The 12,079-nt window shown below is 40.9% G+C and overlaps 1 protein-coding gene across 7 annotated transcripts in view; it reads right to left on the bottom strand.

The window, feature by feature from the left end:
• CCDC93 (coiled-coil domain containing 93) overlaps positions 1–12,079 on the bottom strand; it is a 95,154-nt gene that overhangs the window by 57,951 nt on the left and 25,124 nt on the right. For all 7 annotated transcript variants that reach the window (XR_004958638.1, XR_004958639.1, XR_004958640.1 and 4 more), the window contains exons 7-8: positions 8,478–8,578; positions 795–831 (exon numbers count right to left, since the gene is read on the bottom strand). Coding sequence is in view for 4 of the 7 variants with exons in the window: in XM_036253711.1 (XP_036109604.1) it covers positions 795–831; positions 8,478–8,578 (138 nt within the window). In the remaining 3 variants the exon portion in view is untranslated. The remainder of the gene's footprint in view (positions 1–794; positions 832–8,477; positions 8,579–12,079) is intronic.

The raw sequence follows: 12,079 nt of genomic DNA, 5'->3' as shown, positions 1-12,079 counted from the left end.
CTCTATAAGGGGCCACTGACTGCTTTAGCTAGCACTTCACCATTTAAAAGGCAGTGGTTAAGAGCACAGGCTTTGATATCACACAGACACGGATTCGGATTCTTACTATGGAACGTAAGGAACTGTGTGATCTTGGACAAATCACTGAGCCTCTTGGGGCCTCAGCTTTCTGACTGAAAAACAAGAATACGTATTTTCCTCATAGAGCTGTGCAGAGATGTAAGCGAAAAAACACACGTGGAGCTCTGAACAAAGGGCCTGGAACACAGTGAGGTCTGTCACTGTGAGCTGACATTAAGGAACATTTAATAAATACATAAATGAAGACAAATCTTTGAGACCAATTTGTGAAGTTAGAAAAGCCCATCTGGATTCACCTGCTTCCCCTACACTGAGTATCTAACACAGGGCAGGCCAATAATTTATGGCTGTCTTCTATCTCACTGCCAGTGTCCTGTTCACACTTGTCTAGGGTCCCCCTCAACGAGGGTGCTCAGGTACCTGTAGTGGACTGCACCTTCACCCTCTCAGAGCTGTATAGCCCACAGGATTGACACTAGGGCCATGACTTTCAACCACCCTTCACTTCCAGCCCCAGAAGAGGACACTGCTTCAGCTCCCTGGCTTCGGGAGGCACAACCTTGCAGCCCTGGGTTGCCCAAGGACCGGAGCCTGGCTGGCAGCAGCCCTGACTTCTCACCATGCTGGGTAGCCTGTCAGTGTCCAACAGAGGCAAAAAGGAGGGTCACTTCCAACTCTCAAACATTCTCTCCCGTTATCTATGCTTTTCTTACCTTCTCTGTTTTGCTCTGGCGGCTAAATCCATATCTCCTGCAGGCCACAAAAAAGGGGAGTTCAATTACTATTCAAAAATCACATAAAGTCTGTCAAATGCATTTTAGTTGGATTTTTATATAAAAAGCAAATGTAGACTCTTTGGTGTCTCAAGAAAATATTTTAAGTGCCTAAACCACAAATTTATTCCACTGTTTTTGAATAAAGGGCCAGCCACCCTATTTGCCATATAAATGCATAAATGGGAAGTCTAAAATAGTGAAGAGTGCAACATTCTCTTAAGTGTAATCATTACTCTTTGAAGAAGAAACTGTATTTTACATTTACATTTTAAGCTAAAAGTCTTGAAAATATCTGTATAAACAAATGTGAATGTATTTGCTCAAGCTAAACATGCTCCCCAGTGGCGACTTTCACAATTTCCAGTCATTTTTTATTCGCAAGCATAACTGAAGTATTTTGCCAATCATGTTGCGTTCACGTCACTCAACTTGAAATGCAAAGAAATTCACAAAAGCACTTTAACTTAAATTAGTTTATTTTCTGGCTCCAATTAATATCTATTTTTTTAAAGCAAGTATAACAATGCAAAACCAACCTAAAACAAGAAGCATGATGAAAAATACCCAACCTCACTTACCTGTAAATAGTTTATGAGGAAATAAAAATGACATGCAACAATTTAAGAAAAACAAATTAAGGGCTCCTGCTCTGGCCTCACTCACGCCAGGCCACACTTAATGGATCAGTGTGCTGGCCTCTTACCTGGTCTTTGTCTCCAGCCTCACTCTACCACCACTCTTCCTCCCCATTGTTATCCAACTTCCCATTGGCCTGATCTGCACCAATCAACGGCAGGCCTCTTTCCTCAGGACAAAACAGGACCTCCTGGGAACTCTCATCAGGGCTTCCCTTCTATGGCCCTGCCTAAGAACCATTTCCTCTCATGTCCTGCAGCTCACCTTACCTGCTCCTGTGCATCCAATGCCTGAACAGAGAGCTTTGCACACACGGTGCTGTCTTCTTCTCTCCTTCAACTTTTCTACTCACTCCTCGCAGCTCATCTCAAAGCTGCCTCTTCTCCAAAGCATCCTCATGCACTCTGCCCTGGTTGATCCATCCCTGAGTTTGTACATGTTCTCCTACTTCCCAGATAGCAACAATATTCAACTACCTATTTGCATGTCTGTATCCTTCTCCTGGAGGGCATTGATGCTACTTTTACATTTGCTATTTCCAGTGTACACTGAATAAATAAACTAAACCAAGTGAAAGAAAACACAGAAATAAAGAAGCAAAAAGTATCAACTGACCATGCAATAGGTTGTCACGTAATTGGAGAAACCACAAAGTCACTGCTGGGCACAACATGTCCATTAGATATAGATCTATAGGCCTAAAGTGCAGCAGATCAAGGTTAAAGGTGGAGTATCTATCACATTCTGTAAAGGACCTTATGGCAGATTCTGTGAATTGGCTTAGTCAATATCTATTGCATCTTCCTAAAGTGGAGAGGCTGGAAAACAAAAAACTCTATGTTCCATACTCCCTTGCACCTACTGTTCTGAATGCTAGTTAGGCTCTACCAATCAGATGGATTTGCTGGAGTTCTGAATGTGCAACAGTTAAGTGAGAAGAGAGGAAAGTCATAAAAAATTCACTGTGTGGAGTGAATCACAGAACTAACTAACTAGTTTTTGGGGCCAGCAATTGTCACAGTGACTTCCTAATTTTGGCAGAAGTGTTGTGATCTTTTTGCCAACAGCTACAGCACCAGCTTCCTAATCCTCAGGCTGCTAGATGATTTCCTATTCGTGGAGTACATCAGCATCCTTGGAGGCCTAGTTTCAATGTGATGCTTGGGAAATGACCTGGCTCAGCCTAGATTCCATGTTTTATGCCTTCCTATGGATCCCAGTAATCAATCAATCCTTCTGCTGAAACTAGCAGAAGAGTTTTCTTGTTCTCAACCAGGGAGCCTTAATTAATTGAGGATTTCACCAAGTTTCTGCTCCTAGACATGTCTTTGCACCTTGAGTATGTTTCCAGGCTTTAATCTGTGTAGACTCTAAGGGCAGAAGATATACCCTCAGTCAGACAGCCCTTATCTAGGGCCCAGGAGCCCAATGGATTTTCCAAATAAACCAGTAAACTACTAAATCTGAGCAATTTAATTCCCAGATAGAATTGAACTTCTCTGCCCCTAAAGACACCTATTCTGTCCTTAAAGACGGAGGCCCTGGGAAGACTTTTCTAATCTTCCAAAGCTAGGTTAGGCCCCCACGCCGTGTGTTTCTGTACCACCAGTGCACTCATCCCACAGTGCAGAGTAATTATGTTATGTGGAATCTGCCTGTTGAGCTCCTGGAGGGGCAGGTATTTGCTTCATTCACTTTCATGTTACATTTTTTAAATTGAGGTATAATTCACATAACATAAAATTCACCATTGTAAAGTACATATACTTCAGTGGCTTTTTTTTTCTTTTTGTATATTCACTATTTTGTGCAACTATTACCACCATCTAATTCAAGAATAGTTTCATTGTCCCCAAAAGAAATCCATACCTATTAGCAGTTAGTACCATTTCCTCCTTTCCTCATATCTTGGCAACCAGTAATCTACTTTCTGTCTCTATGAATTTGACTATGCTGGACACTTCATATAAATGGAATCATACAACATGTGGCCTTTTATGCCTAGTTTCTTTCACGTAGCATGTTTTCAAGGTTTATCCATATTATGGCACAAATCAGTACTAATTCCTTTTTATGACTAAATAATATTCCATTATGGATAAACCACATTTTGTTTATCCATTCATCAGCTGATGGATATCTAGGTTGTTTTGTTTTGGCAACTGTGAATAGTAGGGCTGTTATGAACACTCATATACAGCTTCCTTCACTTTTGTAACCCCTGTGTCTACTACAGTGCCTGGCACATAGTAGGTACTCAATAAATGTTTGCTGAATGAAGAGTCTATTTTTCTAAAAGCTTCCTTCTCCGTGTGACATTATGGCAATGCTTCCATGACAAAGAAGAGCCAGTTGTCTTCAATAGCCTATTAAGTCTGCCTCATTGTGTGCACTTCTCTTCCAATGTTGTTTAAGCTTCAGCAGAACATGATATCCCCTTATGACTGACCCATCATCTCTTAAAAAGAGCAAGGGGATTTTCAATTTATTTCTACTACAATAGCCTTTACTTGTCTTTATCTTCCCTAGGTATGCTGCTCTCCTCTACAACCTCTCTTTCCTCTTGCCCAGTCAGGCCTGCCTCTCAAGAGACAGCCTGATTTGCAGTGCCATACAGTTCAATCTGTTCCCGCCTTCTCCTTGGTTAGCTCTGACTCACCAACTTAGCTGATGTCCTACACTGTCAGCACCAACAGAGCTCCGGCCCTCTTACCTAAACCTAGTCCTTGGTCTTTAACATCAAGGATGTATATCTTCTAGAACAGCATAGTCCAAAATAAATATGAGAGCCACATATATAACTTTAAATTAGTAGATTCATATACTCAAGTTATTCTGACAATAATAAAGCATAAATAACTAAGTAGTCAAGCATGAGTTTTAAAATTTGAATTTAACTTATTTAAAATTAAAATTCTGTTCACAGGCCACACTAGTCACATTTCAAGTGTTCAATAGCCACATGTAACTAGTTGCTACCTTTACTGGACAACACAGTTCTATAAAACAAACTAACCTTCAAGACAATTGCCCCAGGGCAAAGAAGACATATCCAGCTATCAGGAATCTGAACAAAACAGGGGCATAAGAAAGCCCTAAATACTAAGGACTATGAACTCTGTTCTTTGTTCATTCAACAAGCATTTGCTAACTACCTACTATGAGCACACACAGGTCTCAGGATCATATGGCACACAGGCTGGGGCATGGCATATTTCATTTACTAAGTATGAGAACGTCAAGGCAACTCAAAACTAAGCCTCAAATAGTGTGGAATATCCTAACTCCAACATTTTAAGGATTGCGCTTCAAAATTCCACTTGAGCCCAGCAGGTGTGGCTCAGTGGCTGAGTGTCAACCCATGCACCAAGAGGTCGCTGGTTCGATTCCTGGTCAGGGCACATGCCCAGGTTGTGGGCCAAATCCCGAGTGGGGCTACGCAGGAGGTGGCCAATCAATGTTCTCTCTCATAGATGTTTCTATCTCTCTCTCTCTCTCTCCCCCTCTTCCTCTCTCTGTAAAATCAATAAAGAAAAAAAAATTCCACTTGCAAGTCAAATATACTGCATATAAAATAAATTTCCCCACAGTAGCAGTTTTATATTGTTGTTAGGTGTTTAAGTTAGCTCCTAAAAGTTGTTTGGGGTCGTAATAAAATAAAAATATTATAGCGTTGCAATTTTGTTTAAGTCTGAAATCAAAACTATGAATCTTATTTTTCCAATGTTATAACATTTAAACAAATATAGCCAAACGTCTTTTTAATAGACACAATCCTTAAGGCCTTCAGCATGGTTGACCAGGCTCAAAGTCTAGCCTTATTTGAGCAATGAAAGTCAAAAAGCCAGAAGCGCCTGGCTGATGTGGCTCAGTGGTTGAGCGTTGACCCATGCATCAAGAAGTCACAGGTTCGATTCCCAGTTAGGGCACATGGCCAGGTTATGGGCCTGAGCCCCAGTGTGGGGTATGTAGGAGGCGGCCAATCAATGTTCTCTCTCATCAATGTTTCTTTTTCCCGCTAATATCAATAAAGACAAAAATAAAAATATAAACAAACAAAAAGGGGGAAGAAGCTGGAAGGCTGACCTTAAAACCAGGTGCACTGTGGGCCTAGGCTGATGAGTGACAGGACCACTCATGAAAGACTGGGGATTACAAGGTGGGAATGAGCAATTAAGGGTGAGAAACAGTGAGGGGAGAGGCAGGAAGAAGCAGTGAGTCCCAGAGCCAGCAAAGGGCCAGCCTGCTTGATTGAGGAAGGGAAGTAAGAGTGGATAATACTTCTTATAAAGGGGCCAGAAGGAGGCCTAGTCCTAGGAGTAATAAGTATTTAGGGGCAAACAGAAAGGGAGGCTTAAGGAAGAATCCTCATTTGAATTTACAGGTTATATTTAAGGGACTTTTAGAACTGAAAACTGTGGCTGCTACTCCTGGGACCTAATAATTAACATTTACTGTTTTCTACAGAGGATAAAGTGTTAAAAGTTCCTCATATAATTATGTAACCTTCATTTAATAGTAAAGATCCCCACGCAGTAAAAAGTACTGAATAGAACCGCGAGGAAAGAGTCTAGTAGTCAGAAAGGAGGGAAGGATCCTTCTCCAGAATAGAGAATAAAACACACACTTTAAGTTTTATCCAGTTTTCCCTGTCAGTTTAATAATCACTCTCTTCTTGTTTAGTCTCAGATCAAACAACAAAGTCTGGGCCTGTCCTTCTAAAATCAAAAGCCAAACTCTCACTGGAGGCTCAAACAATATTTATAGATAATGATAATGACATCCTTCTGGACGCCAAGAAACCTGACTTCAAGTTTTAGTTTGAAGCTCTTACTAGTTTTTAATAGTTAACAGCTGATCTCAGGAACATTATTTTTTAACCTTTCTGAATGCTGTCTTTATCATTCTCAAAAAGAAAAATGAAGTAAATAAACTATAAGAATGTAATAAGTATTCACTTTCCCACCTCTAAAAAACTCACCATTCCTTACCAGAAAAGCAAAAAAGAAAGCAAAATAATCCCTCTCCTAAAACACAAACAACAGATCCTTCATCCTACCTACCTAGGCTTAGAAGTCAGCATGACTCCACCAAGAGGAACTAGATCGGTACTGAGATACTTTGCTCTTTCCTACACTCCAAATTTGCAAGGGGTCACAAATGCAACCTATGCCGTGCTCCCTTCCCTAACAAAAGCCAAGCCAGACTCTGGTCTCACACTCCTGAGGTAAATTTACCCAGCCATCACATGGTGATAACAACTTTCATCTATGACACATGAAAAAGATACAATGTGAAACTGAGAATTTCAAAACAAAACAAAATATTAAACTATGTCAACATGGTCTCCATGAGACAATTTACTGAATCTCCTTTTCAGCCCCTGGAATGTTGAAGTTTCCATGATAACAGAAACACTGGAGGTATGAACAATACTAACAAAAGGTACAACATTCCCCTAAGTCACTGGTTCTCAACCTGTGGGTCGCGACCTTCACTGGGGTTGCCTAAGACATAACAGTAGCAAAATCACAGTTATGAGGTAGCAACAAAAATAATTTTATGGGTGGGGGTCACCACAACATGAGGAACTGTATTAAAGGGTCGCATTAGGAAGGTTGAGAACCACTGCGGTCTAAGTACTCTTTGGCTCTGGAACATGTTGACACAAGCAGGCTGCCTCTCCAGCTCTGGCTCTCCCTGAGCCGTACAGCCTCACCTGCCTACCTACAGCTGGGCCTTGACTGGAAAGACCCAATCACAGAGCCCAGGGCATGCAACCTGTCCAGTCGCAAAGGTCTCCATACTCAAAAGTGTACCACAGTTGGTTGTTTTGCTGTCCTGAAATTCTTAATAACTAATCATTATTAATAATTCTTAACAAGAGGCCCTGGATTTTCATTTTATACTGGGCCATGTAAATTATGCAGTTGGTTTGATGATGCCTGACTCAGAAAAGTTCAATTCACAGCAGCAACTGGTGAGCTGTGCTGGCAGCCATCACACCTGGCTTAGGGCCAGACCTAACACTTCCTCTGATGAAACAGACTAGCTTCATTCTTAGGAAGGAAGGATCTGACCCCACACAATCCCCTCAAAACACAAAACAAAAAACGTTAGTGATAGCAATTCCATTTGAAAGATGAAACTTAAGCCAATTAAGCCTAGTATCCTGGTTCTCTCCAGTACCCTAGAGGGGGAAGCCATCAGATGCTTTCACTCAGGAAGATGCTAGTGGTAGTGCCGTTAGTTCCAGCCACCCAGTGAGGGTTGGGTTATGCAGCAGAGCAGCACACAGCAACCACTCCCAGCACAAAGGAAAGAAGCCCAAGGAGACATACTCACATCAAGGAATCAGTTACCCTAAGTAGAAAATGCAGAACATAAATGAAAGTTAATACCCAGTGTCAACCAAAAAAATTTAGTGGGGGAAGTACTTCCTTATGTGTATGTGTTCTAAGTAAAAACTGGAGATAGAAAATAAAAACTGCTTTTTAATAACTAGAGATGTTTTTTAAAAGTGACAAAACTATTTCTAAACTCTTTATTTTCCTAGTCAGGATAATTCTTCACAGAAAATCAAAACTATTATCCTAACACTTATAATAAAACTGTTGAAAACTCTGGTTTACCTGAAGATTTTATAAAATGGCAGAGACATGAAGGGCAGACCACCCCCAGCCTCCACAAGCACCCCAAACTCCCAACCCCCAACGAGAGGAGAGCCAGGGCACACAGTTACACACATTCCTACAGAGGAGTTTCAAAGATCAGGCCTCTACCACCATCAGGGAAGTGAGCCCCAGAAACTTGGGTAATTCAATACGAGAGAGAAAAGTTCCAGATGTTGGAAATCTCGGGCCCAAAATCATAAACACAGTCAGGTAAAAGCCAACCAAGTTAATCCCAATGAAGAAATTCAAAATAACTTTTCTTTTCAATGGTTTTATAAAATAGGCACTTTAGACTGGGTTCTACTCATACCTGCCGTATTCCAAAAGTGTGGAATGGATTCGAGATTCTTCATCCAGCAGTTCCTCTGCTCCCTGTTGGCGTTTGTATTTTCGACGAGGCTTGTAAACATCCTAAGAAGTGGATGAGCAGAGGAGTTAACTGAGTGTGAGAAGTCTCTCCTCCCAAACTGGTTGTTGAATGCAAACAGCCTGTCAGAGAAAGAGTCCGTTCTCCATCATAACAGCAGGCACTCGGGTGGCTGCCTTCAAGGACTCTGCTCCTTCGACTTTTACATAGGTAGTAAATACTTCCACCCAATCTATTGTCTGTCAACTTTGTTGTAACTTGGTGTTTTTTTGTCCTATGACATTTTTATACTTTATGTAATCAAACTTTCAATCACTTTATAGCTTATTTTCTATTCAGGATCTGTGAAAAAAAAGTTCTTGTCTGTTACTTGTACTGTTTATATTTAGCCTTTTCATCTATTCAGATTTTGAGGGTGGGGGATAGTGAAAGGTAGTGATGTAGCTATTTTTTTATGATGAAAAACTAAGAATCCCAACATCATCAATTTAAGTCTATCCTTCCCCTGATTTGTAACATACACACACACACACACACACACCCTCCTAAACAAGTATATGGCATGTAGTAGGTGCTCACTTATTGTGGGTCTTCAGTTCCACATGACCTGGTTTTTCATAATACCCCAAATGAATGTCCTCCTTGACTGCCAAGCTGGCAGTCAAATAATACCTCAGTAATATTTGCTTAGGACCCTGGGTCCAAGTAGGCAGTGGTTTATACAAGCAGGTGTTCTAGTTGTGTGTCCCTGGATCTTTTCTTCTCCATGCCAGAGTTCACCATATCTAATCTCTACCTGGACATCATCAGGACAAGCAGTACTATCAAGTTCCTCCAGATAGTGGAATTTTTATTCTAATTAAAATTGTTCCCCCGTTGATAATTCTGGTTAAGTTTATTATTTTACTTTATTATGAATTATTTCAAATGCAGAGAAAAATTATTCCTGTAACATAAACTATATAATTTCAAGAGTTTTGTGGAAAAGGGATGGAACAGGGTCTGAGATGGTGCAAGAGGGTTGTTCTTATAGTGTGCTATCACAAATATCCCCTAGTTTGTTGCTGCTGTCTATATGAATAGGAAGCTATAAATAACATGAAACAGATTTATGGGGAAATGAAAAATATAATGAACCCATATGATGCCAGTTACTGTGTATGCTTTAATTTTCACTGAGCTCTACTATTATAGCAGTACTATATAATTGAGCTTAACTTCTATTTTTCTTAGTTACCTTTGATAGAGTCAATGACCCAAGGCAGGGAATTGCATTCTTCTCGAAAAAGACTGACTCCAAAACAATAGCATACTGAACCAACAGTTACTAGGATCTTTTATTCTGCCAAACAAGATGATGTTGGCTTTTGTGTAATTATCCCTTATACTTTAAAGCAACTCATAAACACCTCACATTTTGCAATTTATAATTACCCTGAGATACAGGCAAGGCAGATGCTACTACCTTAACTTTACTTGTGAAGCAGCAGAGAGTAAATAATTTTTTTAGGATTGCTAGGAGAATTTTAGGCCTGGACCTAGGTACTCTGGCTGCTGGTCCCAAGGTTTTACCATTACACTAACTTCTTAGTTCTGATGGGCATTCTAGTTACCCACCAGCCATTTCAGCTGAGCCCTCTCATGAGACTCACTATATAATCTGAGGCTGTCACATGAATCATTATAATGACTTGGACCTAATAAGGACCTAATAGTAGTAGTAGTAGTAATACGGACCTAAAATCAGAGGTTTCCAGGCCAACCAAAAACAACTATTGCTGAGTTACCCTTTAAAGCAGTGGTTCTCAGCCTTCCTAATGCTGCGACCCTTTAATACATTCCTCATGTTGTCTGTGAGCATCTCTGCATGTGGGCGGACCCGCCTGGAGACGGACAGGGGCAGTGCCTCGGTTCCTAAGACCATTGGAAATGTGTGTTTTCTGATGGTCTTAGGCGAACCCTGTGAAAGGGTAACTCGACCAACAAAGGGGTTGCGACCCACAGGTTGAGAACCTGGAGTCAGGGACACTGATGTCTAGTCCTGTCTTTGCTACTAACTAGCTGCATGACCTTGGGAAAGGCAGTTCCCTCAGTGGGCCTGTTTTCTTATCTGTAAAATGAGGGCTAGATTAATAGGCCTTGAAGGAGATTCCCAGTCTCCATTCTTCATGTTCTTTTAATCCTGTAAATATACTGCCTTGGTAACATAATTCCATCAATAATTTAAAAGTGTAAGTCTAATAAAAAAATAAACACCTCATGCTTCACACATGATTGTGCTCTTACAAAGATATGCAAAATCAACTCATTTTTTTTTACCATTAATAGGAGTTAGCAGTAGTAATGGCCATCATTTACTTAGTGCTAGGTATGTGCCAGGCATCTGATATCTGTGCATGCTACTGCCATCTCATGGTCTTTTTCCTTAATGAGCCCCTGATCTGTGGAATCCGTGACAGCTGGGATGTCTCTCTTTCACCTGTTTCAGGAGCGTGATCTGGCTTGCAGTGAGTTCTCAGTTAGTCTTATTTACTAAGTGAAGATATGGAGTCAGACAGGGTTTTAGTCCTCGCCCCATAACTTACTACCTGTCTGATTTGGGGCAAGTTACTTTAACCTCTGTGGCTTTCCATCTGTAAAACAGGTATAAGCAGAGTGGCTGTGAGGATCAATTAATTAACAGCACCTGACACACAGTAAGGGCTAAGATACATATTTTTTACATACAAATGTAGATGTACTAATATTATTTACTTTTGTTGCCACATTTACATTTTGTGTGCTATATGAAAAGGCCTTCTCCCTATGGAAGAACACACTAGAGGAGTAATTTTAATTAAAAAAAATTGTTTTTCTTTGTTGATTTTAGAGAGGAAAGGAGAGGGAGAAAGAAAGAGGAACATTGATGAGCGAGATCTTTATTTTTAGAGAGAGAGGAAAGGAGAAGGAGAAAGAGATAGAAACACCAATGAGAGAAAACACTGATTGACCACCTCCTGCATGCTCCCCACTGGGGGTTTGGCCCACAACCTGGGCATGTGTCCTGACCAGGAATCGAACCAGCGATCTCTTGGTGCATGGGTCGATGCTCAACCACTGAGCCTCACTGGGCGGAAGAGTAATTTTATTTATTTTTTTAATCCTCACCTGAGGACATTTTTTTCGTTTTTTTTGTTGTTGTTGTTCAGTTAGAGTGATAGGGAGAGAGAGGCAGAGACAGAAACATTGACATGAAAGGGACACATCGAGTGGTTGCCACCCGCACGTCCTAACTAGGGCCGAGGACAAACTGCAACCGAGGTATGTGCCCTTAGCGGGAACAGAACTCGGGTCTCTCTAGACCGCAGGCTGACGCTCTAACCGCTGAGCCAAACCGGCCAGGGCTGGAGGAGTAATTTTAAATGACATGGTCTCTTAGGTGATCCAGTAAGTTCAGTAAAGCATTTCCTTTCAACTAGACTGGAAGCTCTAAGAAGTCTTTTTTTTCCTTCTCCTTTTTACTTCTATTCTCATATAAAATTCTAAGCATTACCAAAAATGCTCAG

The sequence above is a fragment of the Molossus molossus genome, unplaced genomic scaffold, assembly GCF_014108415.1.
Source record: "Molossus molossus isolate mMolMol1 unplaced genomic scaffold, mMolMol1.p scaffold_m16_p_11, whole genome shotgun sequence".
Lineage (NCBI taxonomy): Eukaryota > Metazoa > Chordata > Mammalia > Chiroptera > Molossidae > Molossus > Molossus molossus.
The sequence above is the reverse complement of the archived record's forward strand: the minus strand, read 5'-3'. Positions and strand labels throughout refer to the sequence as shown.